General features: G+C 44.4%; 1 protein-coding gene across 1 annotated transcript in view; it reads right to left on the reverse strand.

The window, feature by feature from the left end:
* RSBN1L (round spermatid basic protein 1 like) overlaps window positions 1-24,729 on the reverse strand; it is a 133,146-nt gene extending 108,417 nt beyond the window's left edge. Inside the window, exon 1 of the mRNA XM_068276218.1 lies at window positions 23,896-24,729. Coding sequence (XP_068132319.1) covers window positions 23,896-24,361 — 466 coding nt within the window. The 5' untranslated portion in view covers window positions 24,362-24,729. The remainder of the gene's footprint in view (window positions 1-23,895) is intronic.
* Between the last annotated feature and the right edge of the window lie 1,276 nt (window positions 24,730-26,005).

A 26,005-nucleotide genomic window follows, 5' to 3' on the forward strand; every position in this document is an offset into this window, starting at 1 on the left:
TTGGTCACTCCCAGAGTGCATCTCAAAACCTTTGGAGCCAGAGCTTTTTGTTATGCTGCCCATACCCTTTGGAATCTCCTACCACACCCAGTAAAGACAGCCCCACCCCTTGAGCTATTCAAATCCAGACTGAAAAGCCACCTGTTTAGCCTGGTATTTGCAGAATTATTGAATTCTCCCTCTGTTTCTTACCAATTTAACCAATTCTGGTCTGAGCTATGCTTATGAGCTTTGAGTCTTATGGGAGTCTGTGGGAGGGAAGGGTAAGAGGTTAATTAATGGGGTATTTTATGTATTTTTATTTATTATGATGTACACTCACCTAAAGGATTATTAGGAACACCATACTAATACAGTGTTTGACCTCCTTTCGCCTTCAGAACTGTATGAATTCTATATGGCATTGATTCAACAAGGTGCTGAAAGCATTCTTTAGAAATGTTGGCCCATATTGATAGGATAGCATCTTGCAGTTGATAAAAATTTGTGGGATGCACATCCAGGGCACAAAGCTCCAGTTCCACCACATCCCAAAGATGCTCTTTTGGGTTGAGACTTAGTGACTGTGGGGGCAACTTATTACAGTGAACGCATTGTCATGTTCAAGAAAACAATTTGAAATTATTCTAGCTTTGGGACGGTGCATTATCCTGCTGGAAGTAGCCACCAGAGGATGGGTATATGGTGGTCATGAAGGGATGGACATGGTCAGAAACAATGTTTAGGTAGCCCATGGCATTTAAACAATGCCCAATTGGCACTAAGGGGCCTAAAGTGTGCCAAGAAAACATCCCCCATACCATTACACCACCAGCAGCCTGCACAGTGGTAAAAGCATGATGGATCCATGTTCTCATGCTGTTTACGCCAAATTCTGACTATTGAGACTCATCAGACCAGGCAACATTTTTCCAGTCTTCAACTGTCCAATTTTGGTAAGCTTGTGCAAAAATTGTAGCCTCTTTTTCCTATTTATAGTGGAGATGAGTGGTACCCGGTGGGGTCTTCTGCTATTGTAGCCCATCCGCCTCAAGGTTGTGTCATCCGCCTCAAGGTACTGTCAAACTGTGGCTTCACAAATGCTTTGCTGCATACCTTAGTTGTAACGAGTGGTTATTTCAGGGCTCGTTTCGTTTTGCATGCAGATTCGCTCAACCAATACAAGTGGATGGCGCCGTTTCTACTTGTCAGGAATTCTGTGTAGATCGCTATGCAGAAAAAAAATCTGCACAGCAGAGCCGTCAGAATCCGCATGCATCACACCTGCACGCGAATCATCGGTCATGTAACTAAATAGGAAAACCGCAAGCACTTGAGTCTTGCGGTTTTCCCGCCGTTTCCGTGGGCGATTTTGTTTAAAAACCCATGTCAATCCTTGCCGGCATTGACATGGTTAAAATCGCGTCGTTTAAATCGCGAACGCTTCCGCGTGAAAATCCGCATGGAAACGTCAACAAATTGACAACCGTATGCGGATTCATTGACGCGTTTACCACGAGCAAATCGCGCCGCACAAGTGGAAACGTACCCTCAGTCATTGTTGCTCTTCTATCAGCTTGAATCAGTCGCCCATTCTTCTCTGACCTCTAGCATCAGCAAAGCATTTTCGCCCACAGGACTGCCACATACCATTCTTTGTAAACTCTAGAAATGGTTGTGCGTGAAAATCCCAGTAACTGAGCACATTGTGAAATACTCAGACCGGGCCATCTGGCACCAACAACCATGCCACGCTCAAAATTGCTTAAATCACCTTTCTTTCCCATTCTGACATTCAGTTTGGAGTTCAGGAGATTGTCTTGACCAGGACCACACCCCTAAATGCATTAAAGCAACTTATGTCCTAGGAGATAATTTTCATATTTTCTTTAAATTAACTTTTCAGCATTTTACAATAAAAAAAAAAATACTCAAAATTATTTTAAGTATTTTATTGCTTGTTGATGGTTTAAAAGTCATTTTATGACAAGGTTTGAAAATATCACCTAGGAAAAAACAGGAGAAAATGTGAATTGCATATGGGCCTAGATGCCCTTCCCCACTTTATTACTCCTGTGTACTGGTACCTCAGTTATTTATATATAGTTGGGTACAGTCCTTCATATAGCAAAAAGGACCAAAAAGCACAGTCCTTTTTCAAAGGCAATCCACCTTGCCCACATGAATATTTGTAGCTTTATAGGAAGGACTCAAATTTTTACAAAAAAGAGGAAATCCAATGCTGTTTTCCAGTGCAAAAAACTTTTTCGTATAAACTTTATTGATACATATAGAAAAACATTAAAAATGATATCTTTAGTTCCACAAAGTTGGTCTTTGTACAATCAACACCACCAATGGCTGAGACCAATAGTAACAATGCTTTGGCTTGATTTGATATTTTTGTTGCAACCCTTGATAGATGAATGTGTTAAAAATGGCAACGACACATGTTCGTTTCGGGCAGTTTTACTGAACAATTATGCCCTTCATCAGGCCGTAACACACAGCTCTGCAGGGCTCAACTATAAAGCAAAAAAAAAAAAAAAAGACCAAAAAAAAGGTTATATATACATATGGGCATCCGTGCCAACCAGATGCACACCAGGGCTTTCTTGGGCGTGATATAAGAAGACACTGCTATGCCGAAAGACCTCAGCTGGTACCTCAGCCTGAACAGTGACAGCACTGGCTAGAAGGGTTGGCGCGATTTACCGGTATTACGGTATATCGCAGTTTTACAATGCGCGGTAATCGTACCATGCACTTTTAGGAGACACCGGTTTAGGCTGCATTTTCGCATCCTCCGCTCCGGCATTGTTCTGCTTTCCGTCTCCCTCCAAATTAGGAAGGCAAGCTCCCAAAGCTAGTTCCCGATTGCGGGAGGCTTGCCGACTTGTGCAGACGCTGGGTGGTGAAGCGCGTCCTATGATGACGCACACAGATCTTTTCCCCCCGGCAATGTATCTGCTTGTGTTGTTTTTTTTTTTTATTGTGGCCTGTACCACAAGAGCAGAGGGGGAGACACCAGGTGATTCCTTCCAAAATACCTAAACTAAATGAGAAAAGGCAACGATGCGATGCACGCAGCCCCCTGCCTCCCCCGACTGCAGAGTTAGGCTTTACACTGATACAGATCAGTGTTCAAAGGAATGGCCAGCGCTCCTCCCCCATGAAAATGAACACTGCCGCCCGCCCGGGAGAAGGAGAGACACACTGCACGTGGAGGAGTTGAAGCTATGATGGCAGATAAGCAGTGCTGCTGTGGGAGAGGTGCAGTGTTTGAATGCAGCTAGTGTGTATATTTATGGCATGTGTGTGTGATGTGTGTCTGCCTGATGTATATGCAGTGTTCTCCCCAGGCTCTTTTAGCCCTGTGCTCCACCCGGCTAGTTTTGGTGAGCACCCGGCTGTCAGCATCAGCTCACCTCCTCCTCTGCTCTAAGCAGAATTGTACACAGAAGCACCAGCCCTGCATTCTCTCATCTCACCCCACCTGGCTACTTTTTCATGCCACCCGGCTGGAAATAATTTCTGGGGAGAACACGGATATGTGTGTGATGTCTGAGTGATGTCTGCCTGATGGATGTGTGTGTGATGTCTGCCTGATGGATGTATGTGTGATGTCTGCCTGATGGATGTATGTCTGCCTGATGTATATGTGTGTGTGATGTCTGCCTGATGGATAATAATCCGAACATTTGTATGTTTGTATATAACATTTTCTCCTGTCGGACTCAAAGCGCTCAAGAGCTGCAGCCACTGGGACGCGCTCAAGAGGCCACCCTGCAGTGTTAGGGAGTCTTGCCTTGAACTCCTTACTGAATAGGTACTTGACCTAGCCAGGATTCGAACCCTGGTCTCCCATGTCAAAGGCAGAGCCCTTGATTAGTACACTATTCGGCCACCACCTGGATGTGTGTCTGATGTCTGCCTGATGGATGTATGTCTGCCTGATGTATATGTGTGTGTGATGTCTGAGTGATGTCTGCCTGATGGATGTATGTCTGCCTGCCTGATGTATATGTGTTTGTGATGTCTGAGTGATATCTGCCAGATGGATGTGTGTCTGCCTGATGTACAGGATCTTCTAAAAAAGTTAGCATATTGTGTTAAAGTTCATTATTTTCTGTAATGTACTGATAAACATTAGACTTTCATATATTTTAGATTCAAATACACACAACTGAAGTAGTTCACGCCTTTTATTGTTTTAATACTGATGATTTTGGCATATAGCTCATGAAAACCCCAAATTCCTATCTCAAAAAATTTGCATATTTTATCCGACCAATAAAACAAAAAAAGTCAACCTTCAAATAATTATGTTCAGTTATGCACTCAATACTTGGTCGGGAATGCTTTTGCAGAAATGACTGCTTCAATGCGGCGTGGCATGGAGGCAATCAGCCTGTGGCACTGCTCAGGTGTTATGGAGGCCCAGGATGCTTCGATAGCGGCCTTAAAGAGAACCCGTACTGAGTAAAAATATTTAAAATAAACACATGAGGTAACTTCAAATGAACATTACAAAGTTACCTTGCCATCAGTTCCTTTCAGAAGCTCACCATTTTCTTCTGACAATAATCCCTTCCAGTTCTGACAATATTTTGTCAGATCTGAAATATATCAGTTGCTGGCAGTAAAATATCAGTTGCTGTCAGTTATAGCTGAGAGGAAAACTTAAGTACCAGGTAATGTCCATGTTTCCCTATGGCTCAAGTGGGCAATGTTACAGTTTAACTGTGTGCTGACCAGGAAGCTGTTATGGGTAATGGCCATTTTCAAAATGGAGGACGGAAAATTTCATTGATCACAGTGAACAAACAGGACGCAGGAGAGGATAAAGACACTGCGGAGTAGACTACATGAAAGGTAAGTATGACTTGTGCATGCTTATTTTGACTTTTAATTTTCAGTTCAGGTTTTCTTGAAGCTCACCCAGAGTGTTGGGTTTTGCGTCTCTCAACTTTCTCTTCACAATATCCCACAGATTCTCTATGGGGTTCAGGTCAGGAGAGTTGGCAGGCCACTTGAGCACAGTAATACCATGGTCAGTAAACCATTTACCAGTGGTTTTGGCACTGTGAGCAGGTGCCAGGTCGTGCTGAAAAATGAAATCTTCATCTCCATAAAGCTTTTCAACAGATGGAAGCATGAACCCACTTTTGAACCACAAACGGCGGCAGAAGCACCTGACCTGGGCTACAGAGAAGCAGCACTGGACTGTTGCTCAGTGGTCCAAAGTACTTTTAGGATGAAAGCAACTTTTACATGTCATTCGGAAATCAAGGTGCCAGAGTCTGGAGGAAGACTGGGGAGAGGGAAATGCCAAAATGCCTGAAGTCCAGTGTCAAGTACCCACAGTCAGTGATGTTCTGAGGTGCCATGTCAGCTGCTGGTGTTGGTCCACTGTGTTTTATCAAGGGCAGGGTCAATGCAGCTAGCTATCAGGAGATTTTGGAGCACTTCATGCTTCCATCTGCTGAAAAGCTTTATGGAGATTAAGATTTCATTTTTCAGCACGACCTGGCACCTGCTCACAGTGCCAAAACCATTGCTAAATGGTTTACTGACCATGGTATTACTGTGCTCAATTGGCCTGCCAACTCTCCTGACCTGAACCCCATAGAGAATCTGTGGGATATTGTGAAGAGAAAGTTGAGAGACGCAAGACCCAACACTCTGGATGAGCTTAAGGCCGCTATCGAAGCATCCTGGGCCTCCATAACACCTGAGCAGTGCCACAGGCTGATTGCCTCCATGCCACGCCGCATTGAAGCAGTCATTTCTGCAAAAGGATTCCCGACCAAGTATTGAGTGCATAACTGAACATAATTATTTGAAGGTTGACTTTTTTTTGTTTTAAAAACACTTTTCTTTTATTGGTCGGACGAAATATGCTAATTTCTTGAGATAGGAATTTGGGGTTTTCATGAACTGTATGCCAAAATCATCAATATTAAAACAATAAAAGGCTTGAACTACTTCAGTTGTGTGTATTTGAATCTAAAATATATGAAAGTCTAATGTTTATCAGTACATTACAAAAAATAATGAACTTTATCACAATATGCTAATTTTTTGAGAAGATCCTGTATATATGTGTGTGTGTGTGATGTCTGAGTGATGTCTGCCTGATGGATGTATGTCTGCCTGATGCGTGTCTGTGTGATGTATGTGTGTGTGTTTGTTGTCTGTGTGATGTGTCATGATGAGTCCTCATGCCCACCGCTCCCCCCTGTTCTGCTACTTTGTAAAGAAATCCTCTGCTGCGGCTCAGCCCAGGACTGCACTTAATACATGTCCGCTCCCCCCATTTGCATTATATTTTTCAGCTCTGGTATCCTTTAAAAGGAAACCAGAGACGCAGCATAGTGAAAGTTTTTTATACATACCTGGGGCTTCCTCCAGCCCCATCATGTGCACGGATCCCTGCCACGCTGCCATCCTCAGCCTTTTCTATCGCTAGTACTGAGTCCCGTAACTTCAGCCAGTCGCCGCCAGAAATAGTACTACGCCTGCATATATTATTCTCCGCCGGAGCGCACTGCGCATGCTCAGACTGGCGGCAACTGGCTGAAGTTACTGGACTCAGTACCAGCAATAGAAAAGGCTGAAGATGGCGGCGTGGCAGGGATCCGTGCGCATAATGGGGCTGGAGGAAGCCCCAGGTATGTATAAAAACTTTCACTATGCTTCGTCTCTGGTACACTTTAAGGTGTATAGTGAAACGCACCACCAACATTTTTAAAGTGGACCTGAACTTAAAAACGTCTTCCTCTCTGCTCAAAAAGATATGCAACAGCAATTTCTCGCTTTGTTACAGCTGATACAAAACCTAAAATAAATCTGCACAGTTTCTACTTCCTGATTCATGGAAGCAGACATATTAATCTATTGTGCTTTTGTGACGGTTAATGCCACTACTCAGATGACTGATTACTGGTGATCTGCGGGATCACCAAGAATACAGACGCTATGCTCGATTATGTGTGATCCGCAGAATCACCAATAATGCCAGTATAGCAAGAACGAGAGCAGAGCGTAAGTGTGTGTCTGGTGCCACCGTAACTCTAATGGTTTTACAGGACCTTACCACAGGAGTTAGTAAGGAACACTCAGGACACCAACAGAACAGACTAGACACAAGGCCCCCCAGTGGGGCTGGAAGGTACAGACAGATAAATACGGTTCTAACGGTCACCTGTGGAGCAGGTGATTCAGACCTTACTGCAGTCGCAGAGATACAAACAACACAGCTCTAATGGTCACCTGTGGAGCAGGTGATTCAGACCTTACTGCAGTCGCAGAGATACAAATAACACCTCTAACCTGTGGAGAGTGCAAGTGTAAGGTGCAAACAGTAATACCTTGAGGACCGCACCTGGAAGACAGGTGCAAGAGCCAATAGGAACACTGCTCAGCAACAAGTTCCTTCCGTAGTCTGGACTCTCCACGGGGAGGAGTCAGACAGGGAGAGGGAAAGACAGAACGTGAGTGACACCAGAGAGAGGGTGTCACTAACAGGTCTGGCGTTCAGTAACGATTGGTGTAACACAGAGAGGGTCTGATTACCGGTGAACTGCAGTATCACCGAGAATGCAGAATATACCCGATTATTGATGATCTGCAGTATCACCGATAATCAGATATATATTCTAACCTCTGGACACCTGAGTTACAAGTGAGTGTTTAGGCAATAGTAACACTTTGAGTATACACAGAGGAAAGTTCCTTCCAAGGCCTAGACTTTCCCGGGGGAGGAGCTAGGCTGAAGGTAGGAAGGACAGAGCGTGAGTGACACCAAAGAGGGGGTGTCACTTACAGGTCTGGGAACTGCCTCTAACAGTAAGGCCAGTTCTCGAGGTCAGACAAGCCAGGTCGTCAACACATGGACAGACAAAGTACAGACTAAGGAGACAGACACGGAATCCATTGAACAGGCAGGGTTTGGCAACGGTGTATCAGATTAGCAGGGTACAGAATCAGAAGGCAGATACAGAGTCCAGGAACGAGCAGAGTTTGGCAACAGGATATCAGAAATAGCAAGGTACAGAATCAGAGTTCACAAGATTAGTCAGGCAGGCAGAAAGTCATAACAAATAATACAGTTCAATTCCTAACGCTAAGGTGTGAGATCCTTGGCCGTCAACACCTTTGGAAACTATGCTAGTACACAGATACAATTCAATTAGTACTTTAAGCTATCAACAGAATCTGGCTAAGTGTGGATCCCCGGCTCCGGCCGGCTCTAGCACACTCCGGGATCTGACCATGGTCTGAGTACTGACACACAAGTGCACACGACGACAGACAAAGACAACTCCAGGTTTAAATACTGACAGCAGATTCAAGCAGCCCCGCCCGAGGGGCTGAACCAACCTGCAAGGAAGATTGACAGGTGGAAGTCAGCTGACCACAAAGTCAGCTGATCTGTCTCCTCTGCCCATAAAGGTCCTTTGGCTCCATGTAAAGGTCCTTTTGCTCCATGTGCAGGCGTGTGGACCCAAGCTGCTGCAACAGAGATCCCTGTCCCTGTCCCAGCTGAGTCGGGAAAGGACACCCGGGATGGCTTGGCCAGAGAGGTGACATCAGGTGTGAAAGCAGCTGAGCTGCTTCCCACCACAGAGGTAACGTTTTAAATCGTTACAGCTTTCCAATGGCCTTATTATTTGCCCTCTCTGCCATAGGCAGTCATGTGACACGGGGAGAATGACAGCCAACAAAATATCAAATTGCTCTGTTGGCAATTTTGGATTGAGATTTACTTTTGGTATTGTTGGTTTTTTGACATTTAGAACAGTAAATATTTCAAGCATGACAGGAGGACCCTAACCCTAAAGGGTTTAATAAAGAAGAGTTTGTTCAACTTTGACCTTTTCTCTTTTTTTAAGGGTAATTGTAATGAGAATAATTGCGTAATACAGTATACCGTGGTATTTTTTTTTTTGACGGTTATCATACCGTGAATTTTCATACCGTTGCAACCCTACTGGCTAGTTCACATGTCTGCATTAAGCAGATTTTGGCAGTCATGGGAACTGGCAATTCAGACCGCTATAACTGAAGCGCTGTGCCCCATCCAGTAGTGCTCCATAAGCATCAGCTGATGCTGGTAAACAAATGAAGCATGTAAGTAGCTGCTGAATGGCCATCAATTAATAGTTCAAGTGTCAATTCAGTAGTGTTAGGTAGACAGCCACTACATGCGAAATAGTTACTTGAACTTGTACAGCTGAATGCCAGAGCAAAGCACAAAACAGAAAGCGTTCCCGCATGTTGAGATGTAATGTGCCTGGGAACACCATCACACGCCGCACACGGTTTCCTGTCAGCTTTGTTGTGTTGGAGCTGATATTCAAGGAAAAACTGGAGTTGTCTAGTGTGAAAGAGCCCTAATAAACACTAGTACTGCACCTTGCTCCTGTGAAAATATCAGCCCTTCCAACTTACAAAGCAGCATTGAGCATGCAAGCATCTGTCAAACTGCGATCAGTGTACTAGATGCAATAACAGCTGAAGCATGAGTTGCAGCATTCACCTCCATGCACCTTGGGCATCTGATTGTCAGCATTCTAACAACTGTAAGATGAAAGATGGGCTGTAGTGAATGTTTGTCATCAAGTATTCTGCCCAGCTGAAGTGGCCTGGGAAAATGACTGTATCGTATCTGTAATATGAGCATTTCACTCGAATAGGCAAACCTATTCTGAGTCAAAGACTGCAGGTCTGAAAACAATTGCTATGCGTTCGTCTTTACCAGCATTTGCAAAAACTGTCACACATTTCATACAAGGTAGAATAACAAAAATAAAACATAAAAAAATAATATGTTTATAAGCTTTTACATATTAGTTTGTTAATATACTACACTATCTGTGCAGCTTTGACTGCTCACATTTCAACATGGGCTCTATGAGGCTTGAAATACAGTGGTTGGAAGTGATCTCATCCCATGCTATATTTAGCACAAAGCAGTTGCATAGAAAATGTATTCTGTACATACTGACAATTTCACAATTAATCAAAGGAAACAAACAAACAAAAAAAATCAAGTTGAAATGATTGAAAATTCAAACACAAAAAAAAGCATCAAAACTGGCCTACTTAAAATATGTGCTGCCCTGGGAAACCTTGCAGAAAACCTTACAGGCAACAAAGTGTGCAAATGTTTGTAGTGCAGTCATTTACACAGTCTATGCAGAAAACCCTAGATTAAGAAGTACCCAAAGCTATAAACCACTTTTTACCCGGTTGTTTAAAATGCATCCATTCATTATCAAGAATACAGTTGCATACTGAAATATTTTTAAAACTTGAATTATAATAGTAAATGTAATTGGGTAGTGGCTATCAATTGTTTATATGCAGCAGTACTGCCACAGCACAGAAGCATATGCAAATATGTTAGTGGTGTATGAGAGTTAGTAGGTATAATGGGCATCTCCAAATGTTTTTTAAAATAGTTTCAATGTTTTATTACTAAATAACGGTGAGTAGATGATGCAGAAACATCCGCATCATGTGATTTATAGGCTTTAACAAATAGCGTCTCCTAACTGCGATAGGCCATGCCCCTGATGAGTCATCAGTGACGAAACTAGTAGGACCTAGCAGTCGAGGAGACGCGAACAGACACGTGAAGACTTATTATATGCGCATTGTTTCTGAGAAATTGTAAGTGCACTGGCTTTTAAATTTTATGAAGTAAATACAGAGTTTTGCTACGTCAAACATCTTTTGAGTTTATAGAAGCTGCATATCCATGGAGAGGCTGTACTGAGTAAATAAAGCGCACACTGCTGGTCTGCGCTGGGTCAGCTACTGAATTTGGTGGGAGGCTTGATTATAATGTGTGAAGGCACACTGGGTGCAAATTTCTGGGAGCATTAGTGTTGTGGAGGCTGAATATTTATCATACAGTATCACACGATTGCTATGCGTTTTGTCTTTTCTGGCATATTAGTACTGAAGACACCCTGCCAAGGAGAACAGTGACTGCTGGCAAGGCCGCAAATGCATTTGCTGAGCTGATTGGGAAGGCCATATGATCTGGTAAAAGTATATGGTTTTATTGTTTTATGAAGGAGCAACTGCCAAGGAGACTATATGGGACTTTTCTACTAACCTATAATGTGGACTGGATGTCTAATGCTGACCTGAAGTTTGAGCACTGTGTTGTATTACTTTTAAAGGGAACCGCCCAATCTACACGATATGATTCTTTGTACGATTCGATTACGATTCTATTTACGATCCGATTAAATCCGACATGTCCTATCGGATTCCGATTCAATTCGATTTGCCATTGCAAAACAATGGCAAATCGAATTGAATTAAATCCCGATCGGACATGTCGGATTTAATCGGATCATAAATAGAATCGTACAAAGAATCGTATCATGTAGATGGGGCTTTAAGGAGTGATAGGGAGGATTCCTTTTAAACAATACTAGTTGCTGGTCAGTCCTGATGATCGATTTGGCTGAATCACACACCTAAAACAAGCATGCAGCTAATCCAGTCTGACTTCAGTCAGAGCACATGATCTGCATCCTTGTTGAGGGTCTGTGGCTGAAAGTATTAGAGACACAGAATCAGCAGGAGAGTCAGGCAACTGGTATTATTTTAAAAGGAAAAATCCATATCCTCGGTTTAGGTCCCCTTTAAGCTGCGAACTGTTGAGTGCCACACCATCTAATCTTATAAAATTGTCGATCAACTTTCGCAATTGGGAAAGAAAGTGCTGGATAAAAAGAAAGTCTAGAAAGTTAGGTCAGTAAAGGTGCTGCCCCCTGGGGCAAAGGAAAAATACAAAACACAAATGCTGTAACAAATCATAATAACCATAAAGGAAACCTGAAGCCAAGAAAGAAAGATTTGATACTTTTGCTGTCCTCCTGGGAGCCTCCGTTCAGCCGCAATCAGCCCCGGTAACTGGCTCAGTCACATTAGTCGGGGTCTTCTACGCATGCACAGAACTCCTGTGCATGCGCAGAACACCCCGAATGATGCAACTGATCCAGTTACCGGGGCTGATTTCGGCTGAGCAGCAAGAGACTCAGATGTGCTTATGGGGCTGAAGGAAGCCCCGGGAAGGATCAACTCTTTCTTTCTTGGCATCTCAGGCAGGGCTGTGGAGTTGGTGCAAAAATCATCCGACTCAGACTCCTCAGTTTATAAAACCACCGACTCCAGGTACCCAAAATTGCTCCGACTCCGCAGCCCTGGTCTCAGGTACACTTTAATCTATGTCTGGTACACTCCAAAAAGAGCCACCTTTGGCCAAATGGTAAACTACAGGGACATTTCTGGTAAGGGAAAAAGACGTGTTAATGTGATACTAAAAAATGATATGAATTGTATTTGTAGTACGGATAATTAATAGAACATTAGTAGCAAAGAAAATAGTCTCTTTTCGGTTATATAGTTTTTTTTATAACATTGCATCATTCTCTAATATTTGCAGTTTACACACTACACTCCGCATTCTAAATGATTTCACAGAGCAGGCTAGTAAACTTTTGAACTTTACTCTGCAGAAAAAAAAATACAGTGACAGACAGTTGAGATAATAAGCTTCAGAAGACAAAACTCTCTGCAACTTTGAAAGTCGTAGAGCTCAAATCGTGGAGCTCAGATAAGCTCTTTTGCATAGATAACAACTGGTGTTTCTTAATTCTTCCTGTACTGGTAACAATATTAGACTCATATCTCTGCTACTAAGGTTTTATTTCTTAGATGTACTACACGTACAAATCATTATATTATAAGTTTATTTTCACTTCAGATTCCCTTTAACCAACTATTAGGATATTGTTCATTCAAGGAAATGCAGTTATATTGACAAAGGGGATGATAGCTATTATTTATATCAAGAATGATAAGAAAAATAGGAAACTGGTAGCCTTGGCTGGAAATAGGCATAGATATTTTTTGACACAATAAAGTTTACATATTTATCTAAAGTTACAAGTCACTTCAGGTAGATTTTATGTGTTCCAAAATACTCTTCAACACCAAACATCTATAGGATATATAACTCCAAGATGCTTGAAAGAGTCTAGGAACGCTAACTGGACTTGAATTGTGCTGGACGTCAAACCTTCAGTTACACCCTCTGAAGGGAACTCAGGCTCTGCATTGTTGAAGCATTTAAAATCGACATAACCAGTTTTTATTGCACTAGATGATTAATGTATGCCAGTTCTTGATAAACAATATGAAAGATCACTTCTTTACAGATGGTCTCCAGGCTTGTTATAAATACTAGCTGAGATCTGCTGCCTTTATTCAGCTGTTACCTAGAGCTGTCTACCGCATCCTCTCTGGCCTGTGCGTAAAGTGCTTTCTTTCAGTAAACAGAGCTGTTGAAGCTACATAGTGCAAATCTCAATGCAGCAGGCAGTGACGTACACTCCTTACAAAGCAACACAAGACATACACTCCTTACAAAGCAATACAAAGAAGGTTGCCATTTACTATTTCTGTAGTTCACATTCACAGTGGCTATTGCGTTCCCTGTGAGAACAGGAACATAACAATGGATTGGCACTGTGGTGCTTCATGCCATCTGCAGGTTGCGTTGAGTACAGTGAAGCATATAGTCAATGTAAGGCCTAGCAGATCTCTGGTAGGACGTCCTTCAGTCCCTATTCCCCAGTCTGACACCAATCTGAAACCTTTAGCCAAGCCCCCGTTTGACCAGAATACGAGTTGCACCTGCCAGACTTTGGTTGCCCCCAGGACTAAGCATGCAAGAGTATGTATAGATAGAAAACTCACTAGGCAGTTATACAGGCAATAAGAGCAGTCAAAAACAGTCCAGAGTCATACACAGTATTCAGATGGCAGTCAGAGGGATGAGCAATAACATGGTCAGCAAGTCAAAGGTCATACACAACAGACAATAGGGTTGCAACAGTGTGAAAAGTATAATAACCGTCTAAAAAAATACATATAATGGTATTATACAATTATTTGGACATGGGCCTCCCCCTTACATTAAATAATGTAACACACACACACACACACCAGTATGGTAGCCAGATGTGCCCAACTCCTTCAGCATACATGTGCTTAAGCCGCCGGGAGATTTGGGCGCAGGTAAAGCTGTAAAATGGCTCACCCTGCTGGCGTTAATTCCCCCTCCAGGTCGACATGGACAGTGGTGAAAGATGCAATTCAGCTTCCAGCTATTGCTTGCAGCGGAATTGGTGTTTTTATAGTAATTTGTACTCTGTCTTTTGACGGCGCCCAAATTACTCACCGAGCGCTGATATAGCCATAATTCCTATTACGGCCTAAGGCGGCACCGGCTGCGCCCAAATCTCCAGCGCGGTTTTTACAGAGCTCCACTAGCACATCCCCCGTATGGTAGCCAGGTATTGATGCCTCCAGTATAGCTAGTTAAGTATACTGGAATAGGTGCAGCCAGTAATAGGTGGCCGCAGTATAGGTAGCCAGGGATAGGTGCAGCCAGTAATAGGTGGCCGCAGTATAGGTAGCCAGGGATAGGTGTAGCCAGTAAAGATAGCCAGCAATAGATGTCCGCAGTATAGATAGCCAGGTAGGGGGAACAAAGTGGCATGGTTAAACACTCACTTGCCAGGGTCCTGCAAGCATGCACTACTTCTTTCTTCTTCCTGTTCTTGCATACCATCTACTTGTAACAGCACCCAGGGGGCGCTGTTACAGGGAGATGGAACACAAGAACAGGAAGGAGGAAGTAGTAGTACACGCGCACAGGAGCCCGGCAAAGTGAGTATGTGTTTAACCCCACCACTTTTCGTGCGCCCCCCCCCCGCTGCGTCAACCCCCCCAGCAGAAACTGGTAAAACGTGATTATGCACGTTAATCATACCATGCCCAATCAAACCGCGGTATACCGCCATACAGCGGCAGCCGTAACAGACAATGTCAGGTACAAGGGACAAGGCAAAAGTGGTCAAAACTAGCAAAAAGGTCGGTCAAAGCAGCAATCAGTCAAATATACAGGCAAAGTAACAGGGAGGAGATACAGAGCTATAACTAGCAGCTAGCTCTAGTGACTTAACGCTATCAAAGGCAACGATTTGATCTGACATCCTTGCTTAAAAATACTTCCCTCAGCCAATGAACAGGAGCCACCCACAGCCAGCCAATGGAACACACAGTCTTAGGTTAGAAAAGAGGTCGGCACAAGCAGACTTAATTGAGGGAATGAGGAATCATAGGCCGTGCCTCCGGATCACCAGCAACATAACGATTCCAGAACAGTAGAAAATACAGAATCCGGGCACCAGTCAGCAGTTCCCAAGTGATCACCTTTATTGCATCCTCGATAAAACTGACTTGACAGGGAATACAAACGCCTAACAGCCGTTTTGCAGGCTACGCCTGCTTCTTCAGAGGCAATAACATGTACCAATGAGCAGGAGCCACCCACAGCCAGCCAATGGAATCAATAATGAATGATTGACTTTGAGCAATATTCAATCACTTTCTGGTTAATGGTGGTGCTGGAGTGCTCACGTAGCTTAGCAACATTGATTGAAACCCATCTGCACGAGCCTGCGGAACTCTCAGAGATGCCATTTGCCTGCCGTCTGTTGCTCGCCCCAGTCCCAACAGCTGACTCGCCACTGGAACCAGGATGAGGCGATATCGCTGCACAATATGATTGGTGGTAACGCACTGTTACCATACCACAACCAGTTATTCCACAACGAAGAATACATTGGTGGTGTATTACACTTCAAAGTGGTCATGGCACCGCAATGCACCACTGTGAATGTGGCCTAAGACAAAAGACTGAATTATAGTCAGAGTTCACGTCTCTATTTGACAAGCAGTTTGCAGTTCCACGAAGGAGCCATTAGGCTACATATGTGACAACTATGGTTAGGAGATCTGAGTATACCAGGAAGTGGGGGGAATAAAGAGACTCTTTTTGTGTATTTGGAAGAGGAGACAGGAAAGAGGGGAACAAACAAAATATTCATGGGTGAAATGGGCTATTTACATTAGCAAGATCACTTTCTATGCAAACGAGCTGGTGTGTAAACATACCTGCCTCTTACTACATGTGGTACTTTCAGGCTAGACTTATTAGAATCCTGATTATTTTTCCAAAAATGGTTTTAATAATGTATAATTAAATAAATATATTTACAAACACATGAACACTTAAAAAAAAAGTAATCAGTTCTTTCAAATGAATATGTACCTGTGCTGCTGAATGATTTCATCCCACTGCTTATGCGTGCATTTATTGTACGGTAGTGTGTTACCCTATACAGCTCCACAGAGGCTGCTATGTAAGTACTTCTCTGTGGCACTAGCACCTGCAGCCAGAGGAATCCAAGGTAAGGGGGTCATGAAGGAGACCAACGAGGAAGTACACTCTTTACAGCCGCTGGCGAGATACTTAGAGAGCGCACTTCACTTGCGCAGATTGGCCACAACTGGCTGAAGTAAAGGGGCCCCAATACCGGAGCTGCAGGCAGAGGAGGACAGCAGCGTGGGAGCGATCCGTTCCCATGGGGCTGGAGGAAACCCCAGGTATGTATAAAAAGGTAAGCATCGTTGGTGTCTGGTACACTTTAAGGTTTGTTGAGATGTTGAAGCTTCTTAGGCCAATCTAATCTCGCCGGAAGTGATAGGAAAATGTATAGCAAGCAGGCCTGGAGGAATTACTGGGGAATGTATGATTCATTTTAAACTGAGAGGTGATTAGGGGTTGTACCAACATGGGATGCTTTGCAGGTTTAGATAAAAAGAGAAAGAAAATAGAATACCTAAACCTGCACTCGAGCTTGGCACTGGAGGGACGAAAATTGAATTAATCAAAGCTTTGCTGCTGGGCACTATGATTTGTAGTTACACGCAGGGCTGTGGAGTCGGTACAAAAATCCACCAACTCCGACTCCTCAGTTTAAGATTCCACCGACTCCTCTAATTTGCATATTACAATCTTGTTGAGTGAATGTAACATAAAATTCATCTCTTAACTGCCAACGCTTAGGAATTTTAAAAGACAACAGAAATGAGAAGGATATGTAGACATACATATGCCATATTTATTCCCTTTAGTCATAGACTAAAACTAGTCCTTGGTAAGAGTACTTGTAAAAGGTACAGACCGGAACAAAGAACATCTATCAGGCCCTAGGCAATGTAAGTGTGGGTACATGTAAGAATGATGTGCAGGTACTCTGCAGGGGAATGAGGCGATTCTTCCTCTATTACACATCTGAACATGGATCAGGCCCTAGGCCAGTGGTTCCCAACCCACGTGCCGCGACACATACATGTGTCGCGGAGGCTTCGGATATGTGTCGCGGCTCTCTCGGAGGGGAGCAGCGCAGTGGAGGGAGAGCTGTGGGCAGCGGCGGAGAAGGGGGCCATCTCCCCCCTTCTCTCACCTTAGGGTGCTCTGCCTCCCTCGCTCTCCCCTCCGATACTAAGTGTGGCGGCGCTTGGCAGCGGGCGGGACTTACCTTTCGTGTCACTCCAAGCGCCGGCCGGAAGTTCTAGTTCTGCAGCCGCTGCTCTGGTCTGGATCAGGCCAGAGTAGTGGCAAATCATCCCGCGCTGGCGACGAGACCAGACGGAGACACGGAAGGTAAGTTCCGCCCCTCTGCCAGCCACCGCACTTCGTTCCGGAGGAGAGAGCGAGGGAGGGAGAGCACCCTGAGGTGCCGCTCTCCTTCCCTCGCTCTCTCCTCCTGGGGGGAGGGGGGGCACCTGGCTACATATACTGGGCACATATATCCCTGGCTACATATACTGGGCACATATATCCCTGGCTACATATACTGGGCACATATACCTCTGGCTACATATACTGGGGACATATACACCTGGCTACATACACTGGGGACATATACCCCTTCCTACATATACTGGGGACATATACTCCTGACTACATATACTGGGCACATATACCCCTGCCTACATATACTGGGCACATATACCCCTGCCTACATATACCCGGGCCATATACACCTGCCTACATATACTGGGGACATATACTGGGCACATATACACCCTGCCTACATATACTGGGGACATATACCCCTGCCTACTTATACTGGGCACATATACCCCTGGCTACATATACTGGGGACATATACTACTGCCTACATATACTGGGGACATATATCCCTGGCTACATATACTGGGCACATATACCCCTGGCTACATATACTGGGCACATATACCCCTGGCTACATATACCTCTGGCTACATATACTGGGCACATATACCCCTGGCTACATATACTGGGCACATATATCCCTGGCTACATATACTGGGCACATATATCCCTGGCTACATATACTGGGCACATATATCCCTGGATACATATACTGGGGACAACTGGCTGTCTCTTATTATGTGCATTTACTGGTGAAAAGCTGTCTCTTATTATGTGCATTTACTGGTGAAAAGCTGTCTCTTATGTGCATTTACTGGTGAAAAGCTGTCTCTTATTATGTGCATTTACTGGGGAAACGCTGTCTCTCATTACGTGCATTTACTGGTGAAAGGCTGTCTGTCATTACCTGCATTTACTGGTGAAACGCTGTCTCTTATGTGCATTTAGTGGGGAAACGCGGTTACATGCATTTAGTCTATGTGTCACGGAGATCTGAACGTTTGGTTTGATGTGTCACGACTCCAAAAAGGTTGGGAACCACTGCCCTAGGCAATGTGACTGTGGGTACATGTAAGGCCTCTTGCACACTGCAAGCGATTCCGATTCCGCTTTTTAATCAGTTTTTACATCTGATTCAGATTCCGATTTTCAGTTTGCTCCCTGCACACTGCAAATCGGAATCTGATGTAAAAACTGATTAAAAAGCGGAATCTGAATTGGAATCACTTGCAGTGTGCAAGAGGCCTAAGAGTGACGTGCAGGTACTCTGCAGGAGAATGAGGCAATTATTCCTCTATTACACATTCTTCATGCACAATCTGAACCAGGTTTACTGTATGGGTGATAGACAACACCTCTGTATTTAATGTGGACAGCATTCTCAGTGGATTCCCTGCAGCTCTGTGGGGAGTGCATATGTAGAGTATAGTACTACTGTGTAACAAAAGTAAACCTGAGACAGATGAAATTAAAGTTTCATACATACCTGGGGCTTCCTCTAGCCCCTTTCAGGTTAATCAGTCCCTCGCTGTCCTCCTCTGCCACCTGGATCTTCTGTTATGAGTCCAGGTACTTGAGCCAGTCTTGCTTAGTTTGCTTGCACACACTCTGCTGCCGGGAGCGTACTACACCTGCGCAGCACTATTGCACAGGCGCAGAATGCTCCTGGGTGTAGGAGCGGCACGTGGGACGGACAGCGCTGACTGGCTGAATTACCGGGACTCATAGCAGAAGATCCAAGTGGAGGAGGATAGCGAGGGACTGATTAGCCTGAAGGGGGCTGGAGGAAGCCCCAGGTATGTATAAAACTTTTCTTTTCATCTGTCTCAGGTACCCTTTAATTCATAGTCACCAAATCAAATTTTAACAACATATCAAATTATTTGATTTCATGAGCAAAGAGAGTGCATACATTTGCATGAATCAGCATTAACGCAGAATTATTTCCATCTCATTGACCATCTCTATTAGAGACACAGCTACACATCAGGCTTTATTCTTACAGCATAGATGTTATTTAGTATATATAAGAGATTCCTGTGTACACATCATATATACTGTACAGTCACAATCAGATATGTATATCTGACTTTAAAAATACGGGGACTCCTTTACTGAAGCAGCACAAGTAACTAATTTTGATTGGTTTATTTCATTTTTGTGGACTAAGCACAGCTATTACTGTATATATACACATTTATGATGACTATTATCTGAGAAATAAAACATTTTATCATATTTTCTAGCTTAATTACAGTTTAAATTCATTAGGAGTCAGTGCATTTTTTTCCGACTCCAGGCACCCCAAATTGCTCCGACTCCACAGCCCTGGTTACATTTATCACATCTCTGGTTTCTGTACATCTTTCAGGTATTTAAAGAGTAACTGTCAGGCTGCAGAAGCTAATTTAAACCTCTATTCTCCTGTGTTAAACAGTTTAGACAGAAGCCAAAAAGGCATTACTAAAGATAAAAATCTCTCTTACATTTGATGTGTGCTTATCAGCAAAGCTAAGCTCCTAAGGAGGACGCAAGCCGCATTCCATACTGCAAAGCATTCTGGGGCCCTCCCCTCGGCTGCTAAGGAGAAGACGGGATCAAGTTTCAGCAGCTTCTAACTCAGTCCAGCCACAGCACAGATAAATCTCAGGGCAGAGTACACTGCAGGAGTCCGCTATTGTTCCTAGCCACATGGCTCATTAATATTCACTGCACACTGTGTTATTCTGTACGAGCTCCTCTGTGATCAGGAAGCAGGCAGGACATGACGACACATTTGGCTTCACAAACATGGAACCTGCCATGGGCTGTCAGGAGCATCATTCTCTGCATATACTATATAAAAATTCTGTGAAATCCAAACGTGGACAGTGAAATGCATATGTAATGTAAGTACAGCCAATCTTTAGCTACTGATATATGTGTTTATTTTCTCTGAGACCTTATACCTAACAGCTCCTCTTTAAAAGCGCTAATTTTCTCTCTGTGAACATGGCTGTCGCATACTATGCCCCTCAACACAACCCAATTACTAACGTAGCTGCATCTTCAGGGATAGAGCCAGATACGGGGGTGTACGTTGGGGAGGTGGACTAGACATATTCAATGAAACATGGGGACCGCTGGAAAGTTGCCATACACTACAGGGTGCATGGAGCTGTGACTAACTACAATTTGCAACATGTAGGTCACCCTGTTTTGACTGGATAAAAAAATAGTTTTTAGGAAAAAATGCTGTAATGTGAAAATGCTTTTAAAATTAAGGTCACTAGTTATTTTTGATCACAACATTTCCTTGAAATTGAGCAAAAAAAAAAAAAAAAAAAAAAAACACCCACAAATAATGGAACATTTTGGTTTGTGAGAATCATTTGTATTAAAAACACCATGAATTTAACTTTCTTCTCTGAAACCTATGTAGGCTGAAATAATAATTAAAGATCGTTTCCAGTGGCTGTTTAGCATCCATGCAGCAGCATGTCCTGCTCTATGGAGAGGGGAGGACACAAGTGGCAGTCCAGTGCAGAAACTTCAGAAAAAAATCCTGTGGGAACAATAGTGATCAGGGGACAGGGATCTGTCCAGTCAGATCATAAAAGAGAAAGAAAGAAAACTGCTCAGCCACCCAAAGAGGCAGTGCTAGATATCTGAAAGACTGGCCTGTTAGTGCTGCAATAGACAGAGTATAGGGAAAAAAACCTGCATCTTGTCAAACATTAGAAACATCCAGTTACATGACAAATTCCTTACATGTAGGAATGGTCAATAATGTGCAAATAACAACAAGCTGATGCTAGATTATCTAAATTCTGTATGAAAAGCTATGCATCTTGCAAATTCCACCCTAGCAAGATATGCTTGGTCAATTTTCAAGTTCCATAAAGTAGCATACAGAATGTGCACAGTCCAACATCAAGTCAGAATTGAATGCATCCCATTGACCATGCCCACTATCGTGTTTCAGACCTAAAGACAAGTGGGGGCAGAAACATGTTAGCCATTTACTAGATTTCTGCTAATGTTTGAATAAAAGGCAAGGTGTGGTGCTGCAAGACTGGAAGCAGGGAAGAGAGGAGCGTGGTGGCAGGATGCAATAAGTATAGTTGACGGCAGGAATACTGTATATTTGGAATTTTTGCGTCTTATTTAGTAGAATATGGTAACTTGTTTTTTTAATCGGTTTATTATCTCATTTTTGTGGACTAACCACTGATATTACTGTATATACAAGTTATTTATGACTTATCTAAGAAATAGAACATTTTATCAGTTTTTCTCCTTTTAATTATTGTTGGGTTGGTCCAGACATCCCAATTAAGTTGCCAGATTTCCACTGCAGACTTTAGGCATTTAACCAGCTTCCATTTTCGTAAGTAATTCTAGACTGGTTTGAGGATGTTGACATTAGGATTGTGTGACATCCATAACATCTGCTGCATGATTATTTTTTTATTTTTTTTTTGCTGTGCATGGAAGCATTAGAAAAGTGCAAAATGAAGTTAGGAACAATTAGATGCCTCCCTAAATCATACTGCAAAATTAAATAAAAATATATACTTCTCAGCAGAGTGCCATAATTTCTGATCAAATTATAGACTCCATTTGTGGAAATTCAGTACAAACCTAGTGAGTACAGCCAGCATGTTGACCCTTACAAATATATCCAAACTCAAGTTTTAAATCTTTTACTTCAGTGCGGACCACTCACTGCCACTTTTCTGCACTGTAAATGTGTTTTCATGGCTAGGGGAGTTGTTCAGAATGTTATCCATTTCATATGATTTTTATTAATCCCACCTTTTCTAAGACTATTTCTGATAGGGCAGGAGATCGGACATGTCGGAAATTATCGAGCCATCTAAATGGCTCAGAATCGAGCCACGTATTTCCAGCATAAGAGCAGTATGGACATCTTCCAACATCAGAAGGAAGTAGACTCGATATACAATATTTGTTGCCTACTCTACTAATGGTAGCAGTGGCTATGGACTTATGAATAAAAATAAGAAATATGTATTTGGTTTTGACAGCGAGTCAAGCACCTGATCAATCTCAACTTCATCCAGACACTGGACGATTACTTCACAGATATGACTGAAATCACAAGTACTTGCAGTAAAAAAAAAAACAAGAACCCCTGAAGCTGACAGTATGACCCCTGCCAGCGTTATTCATCCAGTCTAGTATTACTTGCAAAGAAAAAAAAATTAAGACTGCCAGCATCTGCAACTGAATAGGGGTAAATTCTCCATGATGTTTAGAACAATATACCAGACAGGTACCTTTTGAAATTGCAGGCAAGTATACATCAGACAATTGGTAGTGTGGTAAAGCAGTTGAGAAAAAGCACATTAAAAATGCATTCTATCATGCGGCCAAGAACAGACCCCTACACCTCCAGTGCTTCCATGTTTACGACCGTGACATGTCACAAAATTGGATGGAACTGTAAGGGCACCTATGATCTATCCATGTGCCAATGCAGAGGGCAGGTGAACAATCATATGGAGTTATGGTGGTTATACAGGGGCACAACACTTGTACTAATGTAGCAGGACAGCAAGCTGCTATCCAGCAAGGAGCACTTGAACAAGCCACTTCTGTAAGAGGCATTGTGAAGACCAGAGGGTGGAGACAAGAAGGTTATGACAGGCAAGTATCAATTTTTAAGGTAAACATTACTCTTCACCCAGCATTGGCAACAGTTGTAGAGTTGAGCATTCACTGCAAACAATGTATGTTCCTTTTGATTTCATTTTTTACCTTTTAACATATTTTATCTTTATTCTTGAGTAATACAAAATTAACACAACTTCTCAGCATTCTATCACAAGTATACCTAAAACTTTGTAACGAATACATACAAAATGCACTCACACTGCATAGACACGATTTTAAAATCCTCACATGTATGCATTTGTATTTTTAAAATTCTAAATACATATTGTCTCATGTCCCAACATGAGGAAAACATACCCCTTCCTCTCAAGAGTAAAAAGAAGAGAGACCAATAAGAACGTCTAGTGAGCCATGACACCGAACACATGCATCTACAGAAACGATTACCCCCCCCAGGTACTCTGCTGATCGGTGTCACATAGCAAGGTAACAACTGAAGCCAGCATTATTCACTGAACAGTGCCCTGAATGAGGGATGCAGGCAGTGTTGCTATGCACTGCAGCTGTACATTCCCCTTGTGGTGGGCTGTGCAGGGCAGCCAGGCGACAGGGGAAGGGGGTGACAGGGGCAGGCGGCGCAGGAAGGTCACACTCACTTCTGCCAGTCGGGCGGGGGATCCCCTGAGAGGAGCGCTTCAGCTCCCCATTCTCCTCCTCACGCCTCCTCTTCTTCACCTTCTCCCGCTTCTCGCCGCTCTTCTTCGGCTTGTCATTCGGAAGGAGGCGGACGGCGGGCAGCGCTGCGGGCTGCGGAGAACGGGACGATCCGGGCGGGGCGAGGCACAGGCTGCCGCTGCTAGAAGTGCCATATCCCGGTCCTGTACGACTACGCCCGCCCCCTCCGCCTTCACCATTCACACGCTTCGGTTTGAAGCCCTTTTCCTCTGCACGGATCTTCTTGGCGGGATGTAGCAGATCGCGGCTGCTCGTATTGGAAACAGAAGGTGGAGGCTTAGCTTTGTCTTCCACGCTGCTCTTTACCAGAATTGCCTCTCTGCACTTCGGAAGCGCTTCGTGCTTCTCCGTTGGCGCAGCACGGACACTAGTCCACGGCTCCGCCATTTTGGGCTCCTGCGATGCCCAGACTCCGCCGCCGAGCTGCCAGGAGGAGAAGGCGGGGCTATCATACCATAACCAATGGGGTGGCAATGTGAAGGCGGGTTTAGAACAATTACTACCAATGGCGTGTGTAAACGGGGCGTGGGTGGGCACGTGACGCCAGTCTAGAAGTCAGAGAGGCACATGAGTGCTGGAGCCATTTTCTCAGTGACGCCGTAGGGAGAAGAAGCAGTCTTGTAGAGGGATGGTTCCTGTTGCAGCCGGAGGGAGCTGGACTGGCGGAGGCGTGAAGGGGGCGTGCCTGCCAGGCTCCAGGACGGTGTGTGAGTGATCCTGCTGCTGCATGCGGAGATTCGAGCTGTCCTCCTTACGTCTGGCTGTTTAACCGGTTTTCTTGTGTTATTGGGCGAAGCCGTTTGCTGAATGTGTTAGCGGCTGCTGCTGTGTAGAGATGGGAAGTTCGGATCTTTTCAATGATTCGGATCATTGAAAAGATCCGGATCTTTGATCCGAATCTCGGTACAGTTTACTAGGGAAGCATTTAGGGGTGAAATGACTAGCAGGACAGGACTTTCCCTGCGGTGGACAGGGAAGGGGAGAAGATGGACAGAGGACAGGGAGTGGACAGAGAAGGGAGGAGGGACGAGCAAAGAGCAGAAATGTTTGCACACAATACCCACATGCTGCAATCATATGCTTTACATATATTTCACCTATATATAGTCTGTATACTTTGAATGCAAACGTTGCACAGTGAAAGAAAGCATTGCCCAAAGCATTCCCAGAAGTGAAGTGCAGCTGTTTAGAGCAGTGCAGGAGGATCATATTGCACAGCAATCACAGTGCCTGCCCTTCTAGCCCAGCATGCTGTCTACAAAGTTACTGAGCTGTGCCAAAAGTTTCCAATTTGTTCACTGTGCACAACTACGGAACAGACAGCCTATAATGAGTAGCACATTGTAGCCAGTATGTGTGCTCTACACATATCTGGCAGTGGCACCGATGTCCCCTCTCTCTGAGCTACCTGTACCTGCAAGTCTGGCTCCCCTCCAACAGAGTGATCCATCTCTGCTCTGCTTCCAAGACCCCGCTGGAGGGGGGTGCCGCTCCTGGCCCCGCCCCCTTTGCGATCCGAATCACTAATTTTGATGATACGACTCACAAAAGAGATTCAGATCAAAGATCCGAATCGTTCATGATCCGGACAACACTACTGCTGTGTTTTTAACAATGCTAGACATCCTGGCTAGCCCCTCGGCTGCTGACCGTCCCGCCTAGGCTAGCCCCTCGGCTGCTGCTGACCGTCCCCGGCTAGCCCCTCGGCTGCTGCTGACCGTCCCCGGCTAGCCCCTCGGCTGCTGCTGACCGTCCCCGGCTAGCCCCTCGGCTGCTGCTGACCGTCCTCGGCTAGCCCCTCGGCTGCTGCTGACCGTCCTCGGCTAGCCCCTCGGCTGCTGCTGACCGTCCTCGGCTAGCCCCTCGGCTGCTGCTGACCGTCCTCGGCTAGCCCCTCGGCTGCTGCTGACCGTCCTCGGCTAGCCCCTCGGCTGCTGCTGACCGTCCCGGCTAGGCTAGCCCCTCGGCTGCTGCTGATTGTCCCGGCTAGGCTAGCCCCTCGGCTGCTGCTGACCGTCCCGGCTAGGCTAG

The sequence above is a fragment of the Hyperolius riggenbachi genome, chromosome 3 (genome assembly GCF_040937935.1).
Source record: "Hyperolius riggenbachi isolate aHypRig1 chromosome 3, aHypRig1.pri, whole genome shotgun sequence".
Taxonomy (NCBI): Eukaryota; Metazoa; Chordata; class Amphibia; order Anura; family Hyperoliidae; genus Hyperolius; species Hyperolius riggenbachi.